The sequence below is a fragment of the Miniopterus schreibersii genome (genome assembly GCF_964146895.1).
Source record: "Miniopterus schreibersii genome assembly, chromosome: 15".
Classification (NCBI taxonomy): Eukaryota; Metazoa; Chordata; class Mammalia; order Chiroptera; family Miniopteridae; genus Miniopterus; species Miniopterus schreibersii.
Window position 1 is genome coordinate 43,075,783 of NC_138115.1, and position 27,017 is coordinate 43,102,799.

General features: G+C 44.9%; 2 protein-coding genes across 6 annotated transcripts in view; one reads left to right on the forward strand and one right to left on the reverse strand.

The window, feature by feature from the left end:
* Nucleotides 1–5,210, reverse strand: part of SUSD5 (sushi domain containing 5) — a gene marked incomplete at its 3' end in the record, with an annotated part of 29,250 nt that extends 24,040 nt beyond the window's left edge. The window contains exons 1-2 of the mRNA XM_081159560.1: nt 5,082–5,210; nt 1,903–2,080 (exon numbers count right to left, since the gene is read on the reverse strand). Of these exons, the coding sequence (XP_081015686.1) occupies nt 1,903–2,080; nt 5,082–5,172 (269 nt within the window). The 5' untranslated portion in view covers nt 5,173–5,210. The remainder of the gene's footprint in view (nt 1–1,902; nt 2,081–5,081) is intronic.
* Nucleotides 5,211–18,090: 12,880 nt separating this feature from the next.
* FBXL2 (F-box and leucine rich repeat protein 2) overlaps nt 18,091–27,017 on the forward strand; it is a 33,051-nt gene continuing 24,124 nt past the window's right edge. For 2 of the 5 annotated variants that reach the window (XR_014000430.1, XM_081160494.1), the window contains exons 1-2: nt 18,097–18,190; nt 22,901–22,962. Coding sequence is in view for 2 of the 5 variants with exons in the window: in XM_081160494.1 (XP_081016620.1) it covers nt 18,188–18,190; nt 22,901–22,962 (65 nt within the window). In the remaining 3 variants the exon portion in view is untranslated. Of the gene's footprint in view, nt 18,191–22,900; nt 22,963–23,105; nt 23,200–27,017 lie in introns of all 5 variants that reach the window. The other 3 variants (XM_081160496.1, XM_081160493.1, XM_081160495.1) reach the window with 3 other exon arrangements.

A 27,017-nucleotide genomic window follows, 5' to 3' on the forward strand; every position in this document is an offset into this window, starting at 1 on the left:
CCCTAGGCCCCCACCTACACAAAACCTGAATTCAAATCTCTGTCCTCCTAGACCTACAAGGCTAACAAAATTGCTAATCAGCTTCTCAGTCACCCTTTATGGAATATGCTAAGTCTCCTAGGAAACAAGTGGCCCAAATTCTATATTCACCACTCCAGACCCCCATCTTCCTCTGGATTTATGTATATACTCAAAATAAATTCATGGAGATACAGATCATATCTACTATATATCTACTATTCCATCAATTGCAAGATGCACTGTGCACTGAACAATTGGTTTTTGGGGAGGGAGGATGGCTGTGATGGAAAAACCCACAATGAAATGTACATACTAATGGCTAGATACTTCTTGGTTCCAGTAACATTAAAATGGAAAACCTATTTGTAATATGTTGTGTAGTAAATATATCAAGTATGTTTGCTTTATAAAGAATTATCATCGTAGCAATGTAAAGATCCACTAAGATGTCTTAACACTTTACAGCAAGCCCAGAGAGAATGGACCTTTCCAACGACTCAGTCCTGAACTGTAATGCCTGGGAGACCTAAGCCTGGTTCCAAGCTGGCTCTTCAGAATCGCTAAATACTCTGATTATCAGATGCAACGATGGTAGTAGACTTATGAAAAATATCCATACTTAACTACATGATGGAAACATGCATGCAAGGGACATATGTCTATTTAGGCATCTAGATGTAAACATATGAGGCAGAGAGACCCAGAGCTCCAGGTCCACTGACAAGTTTTGGATGAAGCCTCAGTTGTCCTCCTTGCTCAGTTGCTGCTTCATGTGTGGCACACTGGAGACCTGCGTCAGCATGGCTGTGTGTGTTTTCTATGGCCATCTGCCAGCCAGACACCTTCAGGGTCATTATCTACCAAAGTAGTTCTTGGAGCCCATTCCTTTCTCAGTGGAATGGCTCCTGCCGTCTCTGAATTTGAGTAAAGAAGCAGTTAGCAGCACTAGCGGGAAGTTTTCCCCTAGCTGGCCACAGGAATTACTTCTCCAGAAGGATTCCATGTGTCAGGAACTCAGGGCACAATGAAATGGCTTGTCTCTGCTCTCTAATGTCTAAGGACCTGCGCTGGGAAGACTCATACGCTGGCGGCCACTCAACAGTTGAGGGCTAGAGTCACCTGGAGGCATCTTCACTCACATTTCTGGCAGTTAATGAATGACAGCTTTTGGCCAGGACATTGGTTGGGGCAATTGGTGAAAAGACCTATTTGGGGCATCTCCATTTGGTCTGGGCTTCCTCACAGCATCTCAGGATAGTCCAATTCCTTACATGGCATCTTAAAAGTGAGTGTCCACAGAAACCCAGGCATACATTTTTCTGATTTAATCTCAGGAGCCACATAGTATTACTCCTGCTGTATTCTATTGGTCGAGGCAATACTACACCGTGCCTGATTCAGAGGGAGAGGACACAGACCCCACTTCTCAGTAGAAGCAACGTGAAAGAGCTTGTGGCTGTATTTGAAACCTCCATACCATCTTCCCATTCATACATATGCAGATGCATATCCACAGAGAAAAAATATAAAGACTATATAGCAAACAGTTAAGAGTTATTCCTCTGAGGTGGGACAGAAGAGACAAACTCACTTTGTAACTTTATACAAATTTGTATTATCTGAAATTTTTACAACTGTCTATTACTTTTGTGACTTAATAAGGAAATTCAAAATAACCAAGTCAGGGGATATAAACTGTACAAAACTCCAGAAAAAATGTTTTTATATGAGAATTCAAAACAAAAATGCAACTGGAAGCACTGCCCACTGCATTGTGCCTATCCTGGCACCTCAATAAAACAGTTATTTAGTCCCCACATAAGCCATGGTGAGGCAGCCGGGTGAGCTGGAAGGACAGCTAGCCCCGCTTGCCTGACTTACCCCAGGGAGCCATCCGCCAGCCAGCCCGTGGTGCACACTGCGAAGGTGCAATCCTGGACCACCCTCTGCAGCTCCTCCACAGACGCCAGGTGAGCACCCCTGCTCTTGCAGGAAAGCAGAGCCGCCTCCAGCTCCAGCCCCTGAGAGCCATTCTGAGACTCCAGCACAAAGAGCTTCCCTGTGTGGGAATAAGCACAAACACAGGCTGACTCTGGGATCCATGGGAATGCAATCTGGGCACACTTACTCTCCGAGACACCTGTCAGAGCTGTAGCTTTCTACTTGCTGGAAGACCCAAGTGCAGCAACTACCCCATGGCACTCATCCCTGGAACTAGGTGTTGACAATCACACTGGCGTTTTAACCCATTCGTTGCTCTTGTCTCCTTTTTTAAAAAAAGAGTGGAGGGAGGTCAAGGGGGTGGAAATGGGGGACATCTGTAATACTGTCAACACTAAAAATTAAAAAAAAAAAGAATTAACCATTTGCCCTGGCAGGTTTATCTGGATACCCCCTTCCTATATTCCTTTTAAAAAAGTGTTTTACAAACCCCACATGGCAAAGCTCAGTGTCCTAAGTTTCCCTGAGTTGGGTCGCTTGGTGTGCAAGGCACTGATTCAGGCTTCAGCTTTGCCTTCTTCTGCCTGCCCCAGCCCTGGGGTGACCGCTTACATAACAGGTCGCTTCCTTTCTCTCTGCCCCGCGGTCTCTTATCACATGTCCCCTTTCCTCTGCCACTCACGGTTTCTTTGCACTAGCTGTCCTCCACTCAGACACTCTTTCTTCCCGCTCTCTGCCTAGTTATCTTTACTCGTCTTTCAGATTCTCCTACACCAAGTCAAAATCTCCCAGTACACACTCTTGTAGTACCTCTGTCCTTTCCTCTTATCATGTATCAACACTGCAATGTCACATTTCATTCATATAATTATTTGCTCAATGACTCTCTCTTCCACTGGCTTTTAAGTCCCCTGATAGCAAGGACCTGCTTTTCTTCACCATTCTGTCCCCAACAGCAAGGACAGTACCTAGCATATAGTAGATACTCAATAAATTACCTGCTGAATTAATGAACCTTTTCCTGTAATCATTACCCAAATACAGTTAATTCACATTCAGTTCGTATGAAGATTTTTCAGTTTCAAAAGTATTTAAAAAGCGCAGTGGCAGGTCTCTTCTGTGTATGAGATGCATACCTGACCCGTCGAACGTAAGCTAAATGTTTTTCATTTGAATTTATCTCATTGACTTATTTTTTAAACGGTCCATGTTTTAATAAGTCCATGGAGTTTTTAATAACATTTCTTCTTCTTCCTTCCATTACTGCCGAACACGCCTCAATGTGGAACGTGGTGGTGGTTGAGCGTGTATTTAGTAAAGAAAAGAATCCTTTCATAATATAGGTTGTAATTTTTCAATGGCTCGACTATAAAAGCTCAGCAAATGGGGTTTCTTGAAGGCAAGTGTACCTATAATCTTCCATTGGCGAGGAGGGGAAGGGAAGATAGGAGAAGAGAGAAACAGAGGCATTTCTCGCCCGTGGTCACAGGGAAACATGCTTGGCGCTGTTCTTACTGTCTCCTTCGCCAATGGTATTTCTGCCTTCAGTTTTCTGTGACTCGCATCCAGCCAGATAGGCACAAAATATTGACCCATATCCATCTGGCATTGCACCTAAGCCGTTATAATGGGGTGACACTCTAAAGCCTTGTGGGTTGCAGGGATATTTCTTTAAAAGGTATTAAAACTGGTACAATAGAATACATTGTTCAAAAGTTAATACTAGCTCCGACTTATCCTACTTGCATTCTTATAAAATGAGCTTAATTTTCAGGACTCAATGTCAGGCAAAAACAACACCACAACAAGAAGAATCAACAGCAGACTGACTGCTACTAGGTACGGGATTTCTTTTTGGGTGATAATAATTTTTAGGAATTAGATAGTGGTGATGGCTGCACCACATAATAAATATACTAAACTCCACTGAAATGTACCTTTTAAAAGGATACGTTTCACATGAATTATATCTCAATTAAAAATTGACAGTGATCACTAGGAGCCTTTAAAGTTAAAAATGATTTCTAACCCTTTTTCTGGGGCCATGGAGAAATGAGACATTTATTCTTCATTATGAGCAAAGAGTTCTCCAAGTTAGTGTGGAAGACCAGGAGCACCAAAAATTCTAAGATAATATCCGGAGCTTTTCCTTTCTCCCCTCTTCCTTCACCACCCTACTTCTTTCTGTCATCTAGTTTCACCCAACATGGTTTGCTAAACAGCAACCCATTTAAAAACATACAGCACATCCCAAATAAGCCACGGATCTTTCTCCTTCAGTTTACTTTGTCTCCAGCTTGGGTTTACTAGAAACCCCTCATGGCTTCTTTTCTTTCCCATCCTTCTGCACCAAATGAACTGGGGTTTTGTTCCAAAATCACAAGACAGCTGAATTAGCTTTTCCGAAACTGAACTGATATAAAGCTGCGATCCTGCTAATAATCTAAGGGAAGTATCGAAAGCTGAATTCAGTTCAGAAAACAAAAAACCAAACAAACAAAACAAGGCTGGCCAATTTCAGAACCTGCAGTTATCTGGTCCTTACCTGTATCTATCTATCAACAGCCTAAGGTCGAAAAACATGCTCGCCTTGCGCTCTGGGTCCGGCCACTCTGTCATGCATCCCGTCTCCCCTGCCACTCACAGCACAGGGCCTTTGCACGTGCGCTTCCCTCTACTCCAGGGCACGCTCCTCTCCCCTTTGCCTAGCCGATTCCCGTTCATCTTCCTGGGCCGAGCCAAAACACCGACAGAGTCCTCTCATCACTGGCCTTGCCGTCAGGAGCACATTTAATAGTCGTGGACAATTTCCCCTCTGCAGAGGAGGTTCTCGGGCACTCCAGACGTGATTTCATTTTAAAGACCCTTCCTGGAGACCCTGGGCAAGCTAATGGCGGGACTGCGGGACCGACGCTCTGGCTTTCTCCGGTGCGTGAAGGAAGGGTTCAGGGGTACAGCGGGGTGGGCGTTTGGGGGCGCCGAGGCTCGGTGACGCAAGGTCGCAGGGCCGCCGCTCGGCCCCTTCCCTCCCAGGCTGGTCCGCAGGAGCATCCCGGCGAGCCTCGCTCTCCCCGCCCCGACCGCACGCGCCCCGGGCGCGCCGCCTCCCCGACACTCACCGTCCGCCCGCACGCAGAGGCGCGGCAGGCCGAGCAGGAGCAGCGCCGCCGTCCAGAGCCGGGCGCGGGGCCCGGGCCCCGGGGCAGCCATGGTCCGCGCGTCCGTGGGCGGGCGCGCTCGGGCGCGGGCTCGGGCGGCGAGGCCGGCTGCGGGGGCCAGGGCGCGGCGGGCGCCACTCGGCTCTGCGCGCGGTGCTCTGCGCTCTGCTCGCGCGGCGCAGGCTGCGCGCCCGGCGCGCGGGGAGGGAGGAGCGCGCACCGCCCGGCGCGCTGGGGCCGCCGCAGCCTCGGCGCTGCGGCCGCGAGCTCCCGGGGGTCTTGTCGGTGGCGCCGGGGAGGCGGCTGTAGCCCGGCTCCGCCTCCGTGCTGGGCACCTGGAGGCCTCGATGCCAAAAGAGGCTGCGCCGGACGGCGAGCTCCCAGGGGCGCCGCCCGGGCGGAGGGTGAGGGCGCGGGGAGGCGAGGACAGCAGAGCCGGCTGCAGACGACCCTCGCCGGCCGGGGAACCCTGGACGGAAAGGTGACGCAGCCTCAGAGGCCGGGCTCCTCCCGGAGGACCGTTAAAAAACGGACGCCCAGCTCCGTCCCCAGCCTCTTGGCGCTCCAGCCGGCGTCCTCCTGCAGAGGGGGAACATTTTTATGAAAAAAAAGCAGACTCGGACTTGCCGACCTCACTCTTTAGAGCGAAACGCACGGGACAGGAGACGCTGTCGTCCTAAAAGCGCAGCTTGAAAGTCACGCGGAGAGGGGCGTCCCCGGGACGCTGCCTCCGCGCCGTCCAGGCACCGAGCGCGCCGGCGGGGTCGGCGCCTGTGCCCCGCCTCCCGAGCCGGGGCTCCTGGCGCGGGAATGGAGAGGGCCCGGGAGTCGGGGCTCAGGCTCTGGGCGGGGCAACTACACCCCGAACGAGTGTCCCACTGAATTCTGCTGCCGGGGTCCCTGCGGTGAACCGGCTCCATCGCCCCCCGCCGCCCGCCCGGCCCCGCCTGGTTCCGTGAAGGAAAGCTTTCTCCTTGGGCAGCGTGGGAAGGCTCAGCGCTGCTGTACCTGGGGCACGCGGGGCGCTCTACAGTTTACAACCCCCTTTCCTCTTCAGGTGCGCGGCAGCAAGTGCCCCCTGAGTGCGCGCAGCGTGCCCGCCGGGTGCCAGGCCCCAGGGCGGCTGGGGCTCGCGCTGAAACGAGGCGGGTCAACCCGTGGCTGGTGCCAAAGGGAGCAGGTGATGCGCACGTGAGAACGACCCAGGGCACAGGCCCTGAAAAATCACCTGCTTTCTTTTTAAGGTAAGACGTGAGATTTGAACCTAATTTTCTTTTTTTTTAAAGAAAAAAAAATGTTTTTATTGATTTCAGAGAGAAGAAGGGAGAGATTTGAGACGTCGATGAGTCATTGATCGGCTGCCTCCCGCACGCCCTCTGCTGGGGATCGGAATCCAACCGTGATCTCCAGGGAACCCAGTTGTGATGGACCGCAGGTGTCATTTTTCAGCCCACGTGATTGTTGAAGTGTCCGGGAAAGCTGTCTCCTCTCCTTCTTCCTCCCCAACTGCCAGCCACAAGGCTAGCACTAGTGATTAAGCCCTTTGTAAAATGAAAACCTGTTTTGAAAAACACAAACACTCTAGAGCGTTAAATGCAGTTTGGGCTGACAATCATTCACATATAAGTACAAATGAACTTACTTAGCTACTTCTAACAGCGAGCTGGTAACCTAAGGAGCGAGACTTCTCATGTCTGGGTCGGAGGGGCCTCTTAAAGCCTGATGATTGCTGAGAATGGCGGGGAGGGGCCAGAAGGCAGCTGCCAGAGCCGCTGAGGACTCACCCAGGGGCTGTGCCTACTGTCTCCTTTTAACATGCTGGGTCTCCTGGAATCATTCTCTGATTTTATTTTTTTCTCCCTAGGGTCATGAGAATGGCCCAATACATGACACCCAACACTAGACAGACGAGACCAACAGCCGTTGAATAGTCCCATATACTCACAGCCATGCAGGGCCACGTAGGTGTTGCACTTGGGAACAGAGGGGCCAGTTAGGGGCTACGGAACTGTGCCTGGTCCCCGTGATAAGAAGTGTTGTCTGGCTAGGGGACCTTATCGGTGGGAACACAATGGAGGGGGGAGCACCTGAGGTTAGCCATTTGAGGCCCTCCTGATTTCACCAGATGTCACGACCTTGGGGAAACAATTTAAGTGCTGAGCCTCACTTGTTTGTTAAATGGGGACAATCATACCAACCCCACAGAGTTCTTGCTGTGATTAAAGGAGAGGTCCCAGCCCACTGTAAACAGTGGAGTAATGGGCTTCAGCAACAGGTTCGTAATTCATTTTCTTTATTACTTCAGAGACACAACCAGGAAAGAAAGAAAGTGATCAGTCAAATCCCTTTTTAAACATGTGAGTGACACAACTTCCAGCAAACAAACTAATGGTGTTTGCCAGCAGGAGACTTATCCTTGGGATGCTTTTAGAAAGATGTACCTGCTTGTCTAGGGTTGCTTAGGGTAAACAAATCTGTAATCTATGGATTTCTGTGGCTTGGATGCCTAAAAATACCATGTAAGTTATGTAACCATCTAAATAGAAAGTGGAGATATGTCATGACTCAGGCGGTTCCTTGTGCAGTAGATGTCACAAAACGCATCTCTCAGTGACCTCATATGTTGAAGAGTAGACAATGACTAGATATGTGAAGAAAACCTATAATGTGATAGAGACCCAACTATTCTATTTTTTTAATCCTCACAGAGGATATTTTTTCCATTGCTTTTCAGAGAGAGTGGAAGGGGGAGAGAGAGATACATCGATGTGAGAGAGACACACCAATTGGTTTGTCCCCTTGACCAGAATCGAACCCTGGACCCCTTGGTCTGCAGGCCGATGCTCTGAGCAATGCCAGGCAGGGATAGACTTACCTATTCTTGACAGTCCTTTTGGCCCCCTGCCATTTTCCATGGTCATCTTCTTTTGTTCTCTCTTCCCCCTCTCATCTCAATTTTCTCCCACCCCAAAATTCACCCCCTTTCCAGTTCTCTTTTTTCCCTAGCTTCCCATCGTCACATACAAACACACCACTCATAAATTTTCCATGACGATTACATTTGTAAATGACATATGGAGTGAGCTTAGGCTATACCTGAAAGTCCCATTATTTGTATCCAAAAGATTTTGCATCGGTTAAATTATTTCAGAGTTTAGGCATTTAAAGTGATGCCTGGCTATGCTCAATTCCCTAGATAATCCATAGACCAGTCTATATGGTCCAATTTGGTCTCTTGGTTATAGAAAAAGTTGATTTTCTCTTTAAAATCTGACCAAGGGTTCTGTGGGCCTGGATCATTAAGTAGAATCTCTTGGTGTAATCAATAAAGATTTCAAAATTTAGTTAGCCTTGCTGGCCTCATTTATCTCTTATTATGTCCAGATTTCTCCTGAGCACATAGAGTCAGATGGCTTAATATTGATCATAGTTATGTTAACAGTGAAGTAATGGATAGTGATTGTCCTAAATAAACTTAACATATTACTTTGAAACTGGAAATTTACTTCACGGTGTTATATGTGCAATAAGCAGTAATCACCTTTTATTGATCACCTATGATAACAAGGTACTTTAATCTATATTTTTATTTGTAATCCTTACAACAACTCTATAGTCAGTTTCCAGATGAGAAATGGAGCCTTTTTCTATGTAGGTTCTGCAAATTGCCCAAGATCTCACAGCTAGTATGGCCAAGGTACATGACCCACCTATACATGATGCTGAAGTCTCTACTCTTACCTTTGTATCACGTTGCCTCTTAGATACCCTATAAGCATTTCTTCCTATTAAATAAGGTTTAAATTTTAGAAAGGCAGAATCTTATGCTGACATTCAAACCATAAGTAACCCCTCGAACACCTTGCGACTGTATAGCTTAGGTCATTGTACTGATTATTTATTTATGGGTCTGTCCTTTCCTGTGGGGGTAAGGGCAGGGTCTTATCATCTCTGTATACCAGTGTCTACCACAGCCACTATTCCCGTGCCTGGTACATCGTAGGTACTCAATAAATGTCTGATGAATGAATGAGTGAGGTATTTTCCGTGGTACTGTGGACACTCCGCTTCCCACAGTCCATCTGGCTGAACACCTGCTCATCTTTTTTGACTCAATACCAGCATCATCTCCTCGGTGAGGTCTTCTTCATGATTTAGTCCAATCTCTCCACTTTCTCCTTTGTGCTTTCACTGTGCCCTGAACAGTTGTCTTAGGAACTATTGTTCTGGAGCTCTGTCTCTCCTTCTAGTCTTAATGTCCTTGACAGAGATCCTTGTCTTTTCTGTGTTTTTATCTTCTGGTGCCCTGAGAAGTGCCTGGTTCATAGTAGGTTCTCAACCTATGTTTGATGAATTAATCAAAAATGAACCCTGATCTGTTGGCTTAATTCATCAAAGGGCCCTAAAAAGAGGGCATGTCAAGGATCATGGTAATGCTCTCAGTAAAATAAGGAACTTGCCAAGGGGTCACACGGGTCTCTTCTTAGCATCTCCTCTTTAGGGCAGCGACCACGTCCTTTTGTGTTTTTCTATCTCTGGAAGCTGGGATGGTGCCTAGCACACACAGAAAGCTTCCATGAGTGGAAGGAAGAAAAATTGAGCCTCAAAAGCAATATGTAGCAGCCAATGTAGAATTTCAAACCTGATGGATCTGAAGCCGTCTCACAAATCATCTGCCACCAGCCTGAAGCCACATAACTGAAAAATCACTGCACAATGTAGCATTTACATGCGGGCTGCCTTCGGGGCTGTGGAACGTGTGGGCTGGGTCCTGAGTAAACATAGGCTGCACTGAAGAGCCATTGTGGGCGCTGGAGGTTCTTTCAAGTTCCTCTGGGGTCTGCAGTTGATTTGCAGCTGGAGCCAAGTCCCTGCCGAGCCCCTCTCTTTTTTTGCAATTGAATTATTAACTAAAAGAAAACCATCCAGGGTGTAGGAGTTAGCAGCGGCCTGCCAATGGCAGGGAACTTTTGTTTACTCAGAGTGTTTGCACCTAATCTAATGAAAAGTAGGAATGAGCCCTCAGAAAGCAATTCAGAGGCTCTGGCCACAAAGAAAGACGGGCTTTGGACTTGGCAGGAAGGCAGTTCAGGGCAGCCAAGGACTGGGGCTGCAGTTCTACCCCCCAGGATAGGACTTATTTCCAGGTGGGTGTTATCCGCAGGTTGCTTCTGTCCTGGCTTTTTGGGTACCCCGGCAGGACCCCAGTGCTCCAATCTCCCAAATATCTCCTGAAGCCCCCAGTTTGAATCCTGTAGCTTTCACTGAAGACTTTGATCCTTACTGAGATGCAAATGCCACTGAGAGGAACAACTGCAAAGGAGTCAGAAGAACCGAGTTCAATTCTTATTTTTGCCATTTAATATCTGTGGGACCATGAATACACCACTTTACAACTCTGCGCCTCAGTTTTTTTACCTATAAAATGGAAGTGATAGTGCTACCTAACGTACAGGGTTTTTGAGATTTGGAATTACTTTGTAAGTCAAAAAACTTTCTAAAGATAAAACGATATCAATAATAATTTCCACATGAATAGCACCTTAGTACATCGCATTGCTCTGTAAGCCACTTGAGGGCAAGGGCTGTGTCTTGTTTTGCGTCTGTCTTCCAGCTCAGAACATGGCACAGAGTAGGTGGCCAATAAAGGGTAGGCTAATTTACAGCAGCAGGAGAGATACGTATACTCGTCCTCCATCATGTCTAACATTAAGATCCTCTCTTTAAAGATCTCGTCTTAGCATGACCCATGGACACACACAATAGTATGGGGAAGGCCTGGGGGTTGGGCAGATGCAGGGTGGAGGGGATCAATGGGGGGGGAAAGAGGGACATCTGTAATACTTTCACTAATAAAGATAAATTTTTAAAAAATCTCATCTTAGCCCATATGTTGATTTTGCTTTTTACTGAACTGTAACAAGGCAAAGTGATTTTAAAATTTACTTTGAGAATAGTGTGATAGAAGGGCCCAATATGCCTGCCCATCAGAAAACTGGATTCTACTCTTGGTCTATCATCAATCTATTGTTAGGCTAATCATTACTTTGCCCTTCATTTCTTGTTCATTGAAGCCCAGCAGTGGAGAGATAACTTCTAGGGAGACTTTGGTTATTCTGTTTCGGTCCAGTGACCCCTTTCCTCAGGCATAGTTGTTTTCTGTGTTTAGAATGTCTCCTGTTGACCAAGCTAGAGTCTCCATCCCCAGTGCTCCCCCAAATTTGTCAGAGCAAGGGACCAAATGTGGACCCTGCTGGAAAGAGAGTTGTCATGGGCTTGTCTTGGTCCTGACACACAAGGCTATCTGGAAAGGCAAAGGGACTTCAGCAGGAAGAGGAGAGGGGCTTATGAAAGCTGCCCTAGAACTGAGCAAAGAGCTATAAGGGATCTCAAGACACAGATGCATCCACAAGGGACAAGGGAGCCCAAACAGGTGGAGAGGAGATGACTTAGTGCCAAGCAAAGTTGTGTATTTCAAAAATTAATTGTCTAGTGCCAATTCCTGAAACAAAACCGTATTTATAAATTTAAGTGGTGGGGGGGGCATGCCTTAAAGTGAAAAACAAAACAAAACAAAACATGAACCCACTAGAAGTTGGGGAACAAGGGTGATTATCCCCATTAAATAATATTCAAAGGAACTATAGGAGGTAAAAATAAACTTATGCTTTGATCACAATCCATGTATCCCCTTTGTTCAACACACCAACTCATACACTTTAAATATTTTTTTATTCATTTGGAGTCTTAGTTTACTGTCTGAAGATATATATCAAGCTATGTGCAAATATTTTATCTTTTTAATATTATGTATTAAAAGGTAAAACCAGTCACTGTTGAGATAGCAAATCAGCAATTAGGTTAAGTCATCTATAAATAACAGTATACACGCTTCTATAGAATATACACATAACAATTTTCCAAGCACTTAACTAAAATGGACTTGGATTCAGATAGGTAATGGGGAAAGGGGAGCGAGATCTTCTGTGTTTCTCCTCTACTTCCTGCAGTGGGTATCGGAGTGCTGAGTGGAAAAACAAGTGGGTCCTGCCACTTGGCAGGACTGTCACCGTGAACGAATTGCTTAGCTTTCATTCATTTGTCCAACAGACAACTGATGAGGAAACAAGAAGTTGAGAAGCAGTCTCAGGAACATTCAAGTGGGAGGAGGTTGACTGGTAGAGTCTACAGATGAAGGTGGGTTGGGGTTAACACAAAGCAGCCACAGCACATGGGAGACACGGATAGGCAAACAGCCCCCGAGGAGCCCCCACACCCAGACGTTGAATTAATGCCCCATTAAACCCTGTGGAAGGGCATCCTTACTCTGGGAAGATTTGCATTTTCTGCATCTTGGATTGCTAGGCATGCCATCTGCTTTCTCAGTCCTGTTTACTTTTTATGCCACCCATAAAAAGGTGGCCAAGCTTGCTTTAATTTATTGAAAAGCGTAGAAATAGCCCTGGGAGAATAGTTCGAAGCCCACTGTTTTTCATCATATTATATTTTAAGACAGCATATTTTCCCGTCTACTGACTTTTAAGAGGGCCCTGCCAAATAGTCTGTGTAAGAGTAAATGAGCAAATAAAAGGATTGCTCTGTAGCTATTTGGACTTGGTTTTTAAGGAACTTTATCTTCATTCACATGAAAAAATAAACAAATTCTCAACTTCAGCTTCTCCAGGTCCCACAAAAATGTGCATTGTGTGCCCACAGAAGCAAAAGGGGGAAAAGTATGGAAAGAATGACTCAGTATTTGGAGCAAAATATTCTGTTGCCACCGAGCAGAGGACACTGCATGGATTGATTAGGTGGTGATATTGACCAAACCCTTGGAGAAAATGGAGGAGGAGTAGGATCTTTGAAATGCCACAGAGGAAAAGCTACTATAGACATAGTATGTTAATAACAATCCCCAAATGCTAAAGAAGTTGTCGGGCAAAATGACGCTCTTACCCAAAGGTCTTCTGTTCTTACTCGGAAATGCCCTTTTCACCAGTATAACTCTACTTATTTTTCAAAATTTTAACTATACAAATCAAAATGAATTCATTCACCTTATAAAAAAATCAAAATGTTCTATAAAAGCGAAAGTACCCTTTGACTACCAACTGAACCAAAGACGTACATTTACCCTACCAGGGCTATTCATCATTATGAGTTTAGTGGATATTATTCAAGCAAGTATAAGGATATACAAGGCATACGGTTAAGAAAACAAAGAAATTTACTGAATATACATTATAATACTGTTCATGTAAAAATATATTCTAAAGACATACTATATAGTACCCGTATCTATATATCTATATGCTATGTATTTACCTATTCATGTAAATGATATCTATATAGGACATAAGTAGAAAGGTTTAAGGGTATTTTCACTTCTGGTAATGGCGAAATAAATTAGATAAGTCTCTTTCTGAGGATAAGAACAATTTAAAAAATCTGTACAAAATTTGATAACATCTACTTAAAGGCATCAAGCAGCTAATAACAGTGGATAATTGTTAGACTAGGACCCATGGAAGAGCAGGAGCTCAGAGAGGATCCTAGTGATTAAAACCTCTTTTCCCCCAGGGGATAATTTACTCATTATACAGGGAATTGTTGAGAGGATGGGGAACTGAAGACTCTTTGGATAGCCTTAGCAGGCTAAGGAAACAGGAAAATTACATGGTTCAGCCAAGAAGGGGTGTTCCTTTGCTTTGTGTTGGGATCTCAGTGCACTGCATTGGTAGTAAGGTTATACAAGAAAGCACAGGTTCTTGCAGAAATGACAGCTCAGCTTTGAATAATTTTAGTCACTGAATTTGGCTGAAGGTTGACTCATATTACTTGGGAAAATGTGGAAAGTGCCTACCAGAAATAAATAAAAACCTCCCTAGAGGAAGAATACATCATTCTGGAGAACAAATTGCAAACAATTTTGCAAATACATATCTGGCCTACAATGAAAACAAAACAGGCACACAAAAGACAAAAAGAAAAAAAAAAGAGTGGAAACAACAAATAATAAAAAGAGAACCACAGAGGAAGTAGATATTGGAGCTGTCAGATACAGATGTTAAAATAACTCTATTCATTATATTCAGGGAGATAAAAGACAAGCCTGAGGAATTTGGCAGAGAACTAGAAGCTATAAAAATTTCAAAAAAGTAAAGTCTACTACTAAAAATTATAACTGAAATGAAAAACTCAGTGGATATTTTTAATAGCAGATTAAATATTGCTGAAGAGAGATTTAGTGAACTGGAACATATGTTGAAAGAAAATATCTAGAATGAAGCATAAAGAGATAAAAGGAAGAATATATAAAATAGAAAGAAAATTACAGATATAGAGAATGTGTGAAGATCAAATGTATAATAATTTAAGTGCTAGAAGGGAAGGAGAGTAAGAATGGGGCAGAAATAATTTTGAAGACATGGTTGAGAGTTTTTCCTCAATAGATAAGATATCAGGCCACAAATACTAGAAGACATACAAAGCCAAGAAGGATAAATACAAAGAAAGCCATACCTAGGCACATCATAGTAAAATTGCTAAAGCTCAGAGCCCTCTCCTCCCCGCTCCCTGCTAAAGAAAAAAGAGAGATTACCTTCAAGGAGAAACAACAAAACCTACATACAGATGATTGCCCATAGAAACAATAAAAATCCAAAGACAAAATAACAATGTATTTAAATCACAAGGGTGTTTCAGGGATGATGGAACTAATCTACTTTCTATGTTCCACAGGTTCTCTTCCCTTCCACGGGGTTCTCTGTTATTGATTGCTGAGGGCTGCAGTTTTCCACATAGTGACTTTTCCAAACTACTTTTGCAAAGATTGTGTTCCTTGTCACGTATGCTCACTGAAGTCTCTGTTATCTAGCAGTCAGCTAGTGATTGGAAGATATTTCCTTAAATTCCTGGAGACAGAAAGAAAAAAACTCCCTTAGACTTTGCATATTGGCTCTGAGCTAGGATACTCCTTCAATGCTAAGCCACGCTGACTACTACTCTGCCTTAACCTGCACCTCCTGCTTAATTGTGGAGTCCAAACATCAGGCAGAGGTGTAAGGCTTGGGTCCTCTCAGGTCTTTTCTGAGCATGTGTCTGGCCGTGGGCATGCATATTATACTCCAGATTCCCCAGGGTGTGAGGTAGCCCCATACAGCTCTTATTCCCCCAAGGATCTTCCTCCTCATACCCAGGCTTTTGGGTCGGCCTGGTTGCCTCATCCTCCATTCCTTGCACCGGACAACAAGGAGAAGCATACATCTCTAAATGCTTCCATCAGATGCCACCCAGAAAGCCACTCCAACCTGATGGGGGAAAATAAAGATCAGTCTCTGTGCTGGTCCCGTAGGGAACCACCAGGCCGGTCAAATGCATGACAACAATGTTTAAGAACAAGGTCCATATTGTTCTCCCTGGCATCTGTAAGCTGTACCAGGACCACGGGCCATTGTCCACAGGCTGCTGAGAGCTGGGATCAGAGGATGCTAGGCAGGTAAGCAAAAACCACATCATGTTTCTTACCAAAACTCAGCTGCTCTTTCTTCATTAAGTACTGGTGTTTGGTTGGATTCTGGAGTTCCAAAGAAGTTGATTCTGTCAGTTTTTGCCACCTTATTTCTCACTGGGGAGACCAGTTCTTAAACGGGACCAATTCTTGGAGCGCCCCCTTCTGCTGATTCCATGATGTCACTCCTGTCGCAAGTCCTTTGGAAAACAGCTTGGTTCTGTGTAGTAAATCTAAAGATACACAAGCCAGCAATTCTGCTTCTCGTCACCCTAGAGCAGTGACTCTCAGCTGAGGCCACTTTGCCTTTCCAGTAAAATCTGGGAATCCCTGGGGACATTTTGGTCTTCACAAGTGGAGGCATACCGCTGGTATCTAGTGGGTAAATCCACGGATGCTGCTAATACATAGGATGGTCTCCTCTCCCCCGGCACCCACCTACAAGAAAGAATTGTGTGGCCTTAAGTGTAAAATTGTCAAGGTTGAGAAACCCTCATCTAGAGGAATGAGTGCTCATATGCACAAGGAGAATGCTCATAACTGCATTGTTTATAATGGTCCTGAACAGAAATGATCCAAACAACCTAAATGCCCATCAACAGGCAATGGACGTATTCTTCTACATACATTCAGTGGAATAGTTTATAGCCATTAAAATGAATGAACTATACAAATTATAAAATGAAAAGCAAGAAAATGTTTTCCATAAATATTAAGATAGCGGTCACTTGGAAAAGGGAGGGGTTAAGATTAGGAAGAACACATGAGATCTTCTGGGTTTCTGGGGAAGTTCTCCTTGAACTTGATGGTGTTTACCTAAGTGTTCACTTTTTAAAAACTGTTCATTAATATTTTATTACTTTTATGTTTCTCTCACAATGAAACAGATAAAAAGCGGTCAGTAATTAGTTTTTCTTCTTCTATCACACTCCCTTCTCTGACAGGTCATGTTCTTATTTGTATCTTTAAACCGATCAACCTGTCCTAGGATACAGGTTCATTCAATCAATCAATCATCAATCAATCATCAGTATTTATTAAACACCCACTGTAAGTCAGGAACTGTTCTAAACACTAGGAACACAGAGGTGGGACAATGTAGACATCTTGTATCCCAGGGCGAAGAGACAGGCAGTAATTAATATACCAAAAAAATTCAAAAGGTAATTTCAAGGAGTACTAAGCATTTTGAAAACAAAACAGAGTCGTAAGAGAGGATGACTGGAGTGAGAAAGAATACCTGGGGTGAGATCATTTAGACCGAGTGGCCAGTGAAGGCTTCTGTGAAGATGACACTTGAGAAGATAACTGACTTGTATCAAGTGAAGGAATGGGCATGTCAAGTTCTGGAAGGGAGGCTATTTCGAATAAAGGAAGGAGTTATTGCTGAGGCTCGGAAGTGGGAAAGTGTTTGGCATGTTGGAGGAACCTCAGGAAATGAAACACGGCTAGTGTGGAATGAGCGAGGGTGGCAGGACATGAGGTCAGCGCAGTGGGCAGGGGCCCCAGGGCGGAGGACCTTGCAGCCCTGGGAAGAGCCTGGACCTTCTCCCCAAGCCCCAGAGAAGCCCCTGAAGCAAGGCTGCTGTGCAGACGCAGGGGGGCAGCTGGTGGCCTGGGCACCCCCTGGCGGCCCGCAGCAGGTGATGGTGACTGTGATGTGGGGGTGGCGGGGGACGGGTAGGTTCAGGATTTACTTAAAGAGGGAGTCGAGAATATCTGCTAATGGACTGGATGTGAGGCACGAGGAAAGGAGACACTCCAGGATGGTTTTGCAGGTTTTTGCCCCGCACGTCCCAGTGGGAACATTTGCTGGGATGCGGGAGACTGGAGCATGAGCGTGAAACTCGGATGGAAAGTCTAACTTGGGCTTCGTGAAGTCTGGGGCGCCTGGCAGCATCCAAGGGGAGCTGTCAGGCCGGCTGCCGATGGCCGGGGGCTGGGTGGGAGGGTGTCCAGGCTCCTTCAGCCGAGTGAAGCGTCCAGCACACCGTGTGCCCGCCGGCCTCACAAGGCAGAGCGTTTCTCGGACTGGCACGCGAGGGCCATCCCGAACGCCGGGGCACCGGGAGGCTTCCCTGGTCCAGAGCGCAGCGGAACATCCCGCGCGTTCCGCTGGAAGCAGACCGGCCAGAAGGGAAGCACGGCCTCGCAGGTGCTGGGCGGCAGGTGGTTTCTGTTCTTCGTCGTTCTTGTTGCAGCTCACCTGAAACGTCCTCAGCGATCACCCATTGCTGGGTCAGCTGCTCCTCAGTGAAGAGCCCGCAGCGGGCACGCGCGCCGCTCGCCCCCGCGAGGCCAGGCCGCCCAGGTGCCGCGGCCCCGACGCGCCAGGTGCGGCCCCGGCGCCGGGAGGCCCCGCCCCAGAGCGCAGGCCCGGGCCCGGGGGCGGTCCAAAGGCCCCGCCCCCGGCGGTCACGTGCTCGCCGCCCGCCAATGGCAGCCTCCGGCGCCCACCTTGGGGACGGGGCGGGGCGCCCAGCTGGCGTCACCGGGACAACGGGCGTTGCCGGCGCCGTGTGACTCGGGCGGCGGGCGCGCGGGCGGCTCTCCGGCCATGGTGAGTCTGCGGCCCGCGCCGGCCCCCGCCCGCCCCCCGGGCCGTGTGGCCGCGCGGCCGCCGGCTGGGCTCTCGCGGGCGGCGGCGGGGTCGCGGGGAGGCAGGGCCGCGGCCTGCGGGCGGCGCGGGGCGGGCGGGGCGGCGGGCCCGGGGGAGGGGGCCCCGAGGACGCGGGACGGCCGCCCGCCCCCGGCGCCCGCGGCCCCGCTTCCTCGGCGGGGGAACGTCCGGGGCGCTGCTGGGACCCCTCCCGGGCGCCGCGGATGCGTGACGCCGGCGGGCGTCGTCCTCCCGGGAGCCGCCCGGAGGGCGTGGCGGGCTTGTGTGGGGTTTTAAAGGGTTAAGTGTCAATACGTATCTGTTCCTCTCAGCGCTATATTTATTGCAGGACGTGCGCCTCTTCCTGTATCCTTTCTGCGGCAATAATATGAATATAAATATAAATATAAATATAAATATAAATATAAATATAAATATAAATATAAATATAAATATAAATAATATAAATATGGTGCACGCGTATTTCCCTCACGTGCCCCCTCGCAGGTGTTTTTAGTCCGTGGAAATGTCGCCTTAATGTTGGGGTGCCCCTCCTGTTTGAGAAGCGGGGCGCAGGGCGGGGGGCGTGCCCGCGGGCGGCGGCGGTGCAGGTGCGGAGCGGCGCCCGCTCGGGGAACTTGAGGGGCCCCTGCCCGCCCCCCGCGCTGGAGGGAGGAGGCTCCGCGGCGACGCTCCCGGCCCCGGGGCCGCGTTCCCCCCGCGGCCCAGCTCCCGTCCTTCCCCCGCCCCCCCATCCTGACCCGCAGCCCCCCTCTCCCGCTGTGACCGTCGGAGCTGCTTCTGCTCCTGCGATAAAAGCGGCTCAGGTCGCTGTTCGCCCGCGGCTGCTTTGCGGGACTTGGAGATGCTTCCCTCTTCCCGCCTCCTTAAGCGTTAAGGGTGCGGGTCGTGCCCTGGCCGGTTGGTGCAGTGGTTAGCGCGTCGGCCCGTGGCCTGCAGGGTCCGGGGTTGGATTCCCGGCTGCGGGCGGGGCGGGAGGCAGCCAGTCCATGTGTCTCTTTCACATCCACGTTTCTCTCTCTCGCTCTCTCCCCCCTTCCACGCTCTTTGAAAAGCAATGGGAAAATATCCTCCGGTGGGGATTAAAAAATAATAATAATAAAGAATGTATTTCATGATGCCTGTCAACCTGTGAATGAGGAGGTCCCGGGGATTCCGGCCAGGGCACGTGCTGGGGTTTGCGGGCTCCATCCCCAGTAGGGGGCGTGCAGGAGGCAGCCCATCCATGACTCTCATCATTGATGTTTCTGTCTCCCTCTCCCTCTCCCTCTTTCTAAAATCAGTAAAAACATTTTCTTTTAAAAAATTATTTCATGGAAGGGATTCAGTTGAGTGAAAAGCTGATGCCCAGGCTCTGAGGCAGGTGGGGAACGAATGGTTGGTATAGGAGGGGGCGTGAGGAGGCTGTATAATCCCCCAAACTGCATTGGAGATTATAGCATCACCCTTCATTAAATGCTTGAATTTAAACATACAACTTTAACAGTTGTTATAAATGACTTTCCATGTGAATTTTGGAACTCTGTATAACTATTTCTCTATGAAATTTTTTTCAGTTAAGCCGCTTGTTTCTACTGCCTCTATAAAAATGACAGCTGACATTTATTTTGTATATTCTACATGCAAGACATTTTTCTAAGTGCCTATGTTGTATTTAACCGTCCCAATAACCCTATGAGGAAGATACTATTTCCCCAATTTAGAGATGAGGAAATTGAGGCACAGAGAGGTAAAGTAACTTACCCAGGTCTCCCAGTTGGTAAATTGAGCCAGATTTCAAAACCAGGCACTTTTTCATAGAACCTGCTAATGTAAACCCTGGATTATGCTGCAATGTATAGTGTATCATTATATGTTCCCCAATAGATTTGCCATATATATGTTAAGAAATTAGTTTTCTTATTTGGATTTTAATGTTTTGAGCACTTATGAACGCTTGTGTTTTATTGTTCTTGGCCCAGGATTGAATGCTACAAAACAGAGTAGGCATGCCTAGCCTTCTCTCCCCTCTTTCACAAAGATGAAATGAGGAGGAATTGATCAAGACAGGTTATTAGATCAGGGTTCATAATCATGGCTGTAATAGTATTGAAAATTCCTCCTGTCGTTTCAGTTTGTGTTCAGGAATTGACACCCACTTTTTGTGAACCACAACGACCAGGGTTTTACATAAAGTCTCTTAGACTTGGGGGATGAAACTTTTTTTTTTTTTTTAATATGTCTTTATTGATTTCAGAGAGAGGAAGGGAGAGAGAGAGATAGAAACATCAATGATGAGAGAGTCATTGATTGACTGCCTCCTACACACCCCCACAACCTGAGCCTGTGCCCTGACCGGGAATCGAACCCTGATTGCCTGGATAATAGGTCGCTGCTCAACTGCTGAGCCACACTGGTTGGACAGAGGAATGAAACTTTTAAAAAATAAAATTTTACTTATTTTCTGAGACATTTCCTAATAGTAATTTTTACATTTATTTTAGTTGTATGTTCTAAAATTGTTGCAGAAAGATATCAAATAATTGTTTAAACTTTAATTCATGTGGATCAAAATATACATTAGGATACTTATTGCCATCAGGTTTTTATTGCTTAATACTTTAGCTTGTAAGGCAGATTTATATTTTGGAAATACAAAATAACATTGTATCATACAGTTTTCTCATTTTCATTTATTCTCTTGGACTTTCCCCTATTTTGGCTTTCCCTTTCCATATGGTGTTGGGAAGCACAGGTGAGGGGAAGACTTTACAATAAAGTATATCTGACATCTACAGACAGTTTTGGTCTATTTGCCATCAGATGATATAGTCAAGAGAGCTTATACAATGAGATCTATATTAATAGATTGTGAAAAGGAGAGGTTTCTCTATTAATTTTTTTACTCTTGACAATGTTGGTCTCCCTTTTGTCTGCACTGGGGTTGGAGCATAATTTTTAGTACTTAATTGTAACAGTAATTCTCTTTCATAGAGCCTTTCACTGTGCCTAATTTTAGGCTGATCATTTAACATCTCATTTAATTTTTCCAACGTCCCTAGGAGATTGGCATTATACCCATTTAACGCTCTCAGATTGGTTAGGCAATTTGCCCAAGGTCAAATAATTGGCAAGTGGCAGAGCCAGGACTTGAACTCAACCAGTCTGTCCTCAAAGTCTGGCTTCTCAACCATTTTGCTTCTTTCCAAACTCAAGAATGTGCCCAGTGCTTGGCGTGAATGTACTACACCAAGATTAGGAGTCTCAGTGTCTTATCAGCTGAGCCAGCGAGCTCTTTTTTATTTTATGACAAACTCTCTGTTTGTATTGTCTAATGATATCCTGCAGGATTTACTTGGCTACACGCCCCCCCCAACCCCCAGCCCACCCCAGCGCAGACGACCCAAACTCAGATATGGTCAGCCATGGGTTGGACCACACCCTGACCTCTGCCTTCCCTACGTCGTGGTGTGTCTCACCTCTGCCCTGTAGTGTCTACTCAGCCACCACCACTTCCAGCACTGGAGTGGCTGTGAAAGAGATGGGACAGGAGTAGAGGTGTCCAAGGAAGCAGAATAGGGCAGTCTCTGGGAAAGTTTTTGTGGACTCAGACTTATGCAATATGTGGCCTTTTGTTTGTGTCTTCTTTCATGTGGCATAATATTTTTAAGGCTCATTTCTGTTGTAATATATGTTAGCACTTGATTCCTTTTGATTGGTGAATAATTTTCTGTTGTATGGATATACCACCTTTTGTTTATCAGCTGATGGACATTTGGATTATTTCCACTTTTTGGCTCTTATGAATAATGTTGCTATGAACATCCACGTTTTCATTGACTGAAACATCGTTATGCAGCACATGACTTTATTTTGGCTATTCTGGGTCTCTTGCATTTCCATATGAATTTTAGGATCAACTTTTAAGTTTTTCAATAAAAAGGCAGCTGGCATTTTGATAGAGATTTCATTAAATCTATGGATCAGTTTGAGAAATGTTGGTAACTTAACACTATTAAATCATCCAATTAATGAACATGGGATATGAGTATATTTGTCTTTTTAAATTTCTCTCAACAACCTTTTTATATAAGTTTTCAGTGTATAAGTCTTCTACTTTTTTAGTCAAATTTATTCCTAAGTATTTTATTCTTTCTAATGCTGTTGTAAATGAGATTGTTTTCTTAACATCAATTTCAGGTGGCTCATTGCTAATGTATGGAAATACAATTTATTTTTATATAAATATATTATATATTTGTATATTATATCTTGCAACCTTGCTGAACTCCTTGATTAGTTCTGATATATTTTTTTGTGGTTTTATTTTTAGAATTATCTATATACAAGATTATTACCTGTGAATAGAGGTGGTTTTACTTCTTCCTTTCCAATCAAGATGCCTTTTATTTATTTTCTTCCCTAATAGCCTTGGCTAGAACCTCCAATGCAATGTAGTATAGAAATGACTGTGTGTTCCCATTTTTATAAAAGTGGTGATAGGATATAAACTGTTCTTATATCTATCAATATTGAAGTGTGGTAGCTTCACGAAAGTAGTATCATATCTGTAGGACAGTGATTGGGGCAGTTCTGATCTTAAAAAAATGTAACATTTAAAAAAAAGTTGATTGAGGGACACTAACAATTTCCCTTTTTCCCCCCTTTTAGGTTTTCTCAAATAATGATGAAGGCCTTATTAACAAAAAGTTACCAAAAGAACTTCTTTTAAGGTAAGTGTGGATAAACTTTAGATAAAGAATTCAGATTTGATTCCGTCACCAAATTCCAAGACAGTCTTCTTTCTCACTGTGAGTCCATAGCCCAGAAAAACAGACACAATTAGCCTAACTGACTTTTTGTTTTTGTTTTATAGAATGCTGTTCAGCTTGTTGTTAAATTTTACTTGGTCTAATCCAGAATGTACTAAGTATGTACATAGCATTGGTCTGGATTCTTTTTGTAATGTGGTAAGTATTGTAATAATCTTCAGTAGGTGCCATTGTTTTGGTATCAGTACCTAATCCCAATGTAGTTGGTAGCACGAGGAGGGATTATTGTTAAGGCTATGAGCTCCTGAAGTCATAGACATTTAGTTGTTTTCTAATAAATTGGTTTTAAAATACGTACAGTTATGTTCTTGCTGAGCATTTAAAATTCTCAGCCCAAATATTGATACGTTTTTGTCCATTTTATGAGAATTATGTGCTAAGTGACAGTGAGTACTATATAAAATAGGCTTTTTGTCCTTTGTTTCTGTTATCACTGAATATGTAGTCAGTGGTATTTCCCTTGTCATTTTACCAAGTAAAGCTCTCAACCAACATTTGTTGACCGCACTGCAGTTTCCTTTAGTACTCAGCAGTCATCAGATAAATCTTATTTTAGTTTGGATGTTACATTTTAATTGTTTACAAATAATTAATACATATATACATGGTAATCTTTGATTGGCATTTCCCCAACTCCTCTGATATCACTGATGTTCTACCAAACAAAACAAAAAACCAAGTTTTGTGAACAAATAAGCATGGGAAACACTAACTAGGTTAACAAAACCAATTTCTTCACTGCATGACTTCTCAGAGCCTTAGTAAACTAATAGGCATAGTAATGCTCCCAGATGGATAGTGGTGGCATTTTAAACTCACCATGGAACCCCTTTAATATTCCACAGAAACAATTTTGGGAAATGCTGACACACAGTAAGAGATTGGCTATATGACTCTATTCCCTGGCTGTGCTAAATCTCATTCTGTCTTTTGGGGAATGAGTATGAGTTTTGTTTACATGTCGTAGTTCACCACAGAGTCACTGAAAATGCCACAGGTGACTAACCTTTGCTGTCCCCAGTATGCTAGACTTTTTTCTTGAGCCAGAAATGGGGTGGGGACTTAGCTTATTTGTGGTGGCGATCACATTTCAGGGGCTTCAGTGGGTGTTTCATTAGTCATCAGGCATTGTCTGTCACTGTTGTCATGAGCTCACTCTACTCAGTTAATAAAAAAGAAAATTCACTCATGACAGGATCATGTGAAAAATACATCAACTATATTTTATTTCAATAAAACAAATATTTGGATCAGACAATATTTTTGGCACTTTAGACTATTTTAAAGTTAAGCAAGTGGTAACAAGGAAGGAACGATATGTTTATCATATAAACCCACAAGGTCTATATCATATAAACCCACAAGGTCTCTGTTAAGCACAGTAAGCCGTTGGAACCAGTATGGCCGGGTTAGGGGGCAGCTGTTAGAGACAGCTGTAGGGACATCCACAACAGGCTACAAGTGGATGGTGTCCCCTGGAACTGTGCAATGTTTCATTCTTGGGCTGAACATTTTTTGGCACAGACATCAAGCTGTAATATGAATATGTCATTTTTACTCTGGGGTATCATACCCAGCTCCAGGCAAACCCATCTTAGTCATTCGGCCCTGGGCTGTGATTAAACTCCACCTCACTCATGAACGCGCTGCCGTCTGACTGGGGCTGCTAACTTTCTGTGTTTTCCCTTCTGGTAGGTTTAGCTTTTACACTGTGCTCAGCCATGGAACACTATCTATTGACCCCAAAAAAGCGGGGAGGGGATTATATTACTTTCTGTGCTAGTGTGATTTCTGACCTGCTGTTTTAGGAAGTTTAGTTCTTTTAAAGAGCTATGGTGGAGCCAGCTGCTAAGAATCCTGGAGTTACAGTTTTGAATCATGCCACAAGGCTCATACATAGATCATTTTTCAAAAAGAATCGCCATTTGAGAGCAAATATGCATAATGTATCTATTTCCGGGCTTGCATTCCCACTCGTGTTCTTATTTTGGAGCCTTTAGGGGGTATTTAAGTTGTAAAGTGCTGTCATACAGGTCTTCTCTGGCTCACGAGTCTCAAAACTAACTCTAGCCATTTGTGGTATTTTCATTTTTGTTGGCTTTTAAATCACTTCTGCCTTTTTGCTCTCAGACTTTTTTTTTTTTTAATATATCTTTATTGATTTCAGAGAGAGGAAAGGAGAGGGAGAGGGAGAGAGAGATAGAAGCATCAATGATGAGAGAGTCATTGATCGGCTGCCTCCTGCACGCCCCTGAATGGGGCTTGAGCTCAAAACCCGGGCCTGTGTCCTGACCAGGAACTGAACCCTGATTGCTTGGATGCTAGGTCAATGCTCAGCCGCTGAGCCACGCCCAGCTGGGCTCTCAGACTTTCTAACCTCAGTAATAGTAGCTTTCCCCTTGCCTAGCTAACCTTTCTAAGCAAGCTCGTGAAGGGTTTGAGCCAGGCTACCCAAGCAGCCGTCTTCACTCACCATCAGCTAATTCCACAGTCAAGTGCGCAGTGCAACAGTCTCTGCCTCACGGAGCCCAGGTGTCGATTATTTTTGCTCAGTTAAATGGTGTCTCCATATTTGCAGCCTGTCCTGGGCTTACATTTTTACTTCCTATGTAGACTTCTTTGTGACAGTGCAGACTGTTCCTGCTCTTGCAGAATTCCTGGTCCCCTTCCGTCTTCCTTCACCAATAGGTGGGATTCCCTGACTTGATGAGAATCTCGCTTGTAGCCAAGGCCATTTTCTTTTCTGCCATTTTGACATCTGTTATCGCCCTCTTACATTCTCTGCCAGCTTCCATTCCTGGGCACATCTGGCGAAGCCTCAGCACCCCCTTTGAAACCATTCACAAGCACAGCCTGGGCTCATGTGCCTCTTTTCATCTCTTTATGTCACTTTGAATCACTCACAAAAACCTTTAAGTTTTTTCCATCTAATCACCTTGCTAGTTTTAAGGCAACCCAGTAGTATTAACTCACAGGTTTCTTCTACTACCCACTTTTAGTGTGTTACTTAGCACATTTTTACAATTTTGCTTTTTCTACCTAGCTTTCACTCATAACTTAAAGGGGTTCAAGTCTCCCTCTCTACCCTTCACTCTCACACAGTTCAACAGTACAGCTTGTAATTCACTCCTCCGTGTGTCAGTTACATAATGCTTATGACAACGGGGATATTTAATTTGTTGTAATCTACATATCCATTAGTGAGCTGTGGTGTTATTATATATGCTTGTCTTCATTGTTATTGTTTATATCACTTTTGGAGCCACGCTTGGTTGAGATGTCAGCTTTCCCCATTTACTGGTTGTGACTACAAAGTGACTTAACTCTCTGGGCCATGATTTCCCACATCTATAAAATGGCAGTAGTAATATTTCCTACCTCATGGGATTGTTGCCAGTTGTTAGAGTGTCTGTCATTTAATAAATGTTAACTAAAGGTTAACATATTGTTATTAATTAATAGCAATGCCTGAATACTTAATCAGTGCTGTTTGACAATGTGGTCAGTTTTAATGCAAACAACTGATAAAAGCAAGCTGTCTTGATATGGACCTTAACTTATGCTACTGCTAACAGTATCCCAGTAAAGAACCTGATTATTAAGTTAATGTAGCCCAATGCTTTACCAACCTGGACTAATTCAATTTCAATGGAAAGTGCTTACAACCATCTGATATTAAACTGACAACTACTAGGGCTTAAGCAGATTAGTGGTGGTGTTGTCACAACTGATAATTATCTTGCATTATACAAAAGGCAGTCTCTTGGAAGGAACCATTCCTCTTCGAGAAAAGGAGTCTTATGTGAGTCAAATATTGGCCCAAAACTCACATTATAAATTTTAATATTAATTTGACCTTAAGTTTTTACTTCTATTAAGGTTGCTTTCAGATGTTAATGATGAAATAAAAACACATGTCCTACTGCACAAGAGGTAGGGAGTTCTACATGCAGCAA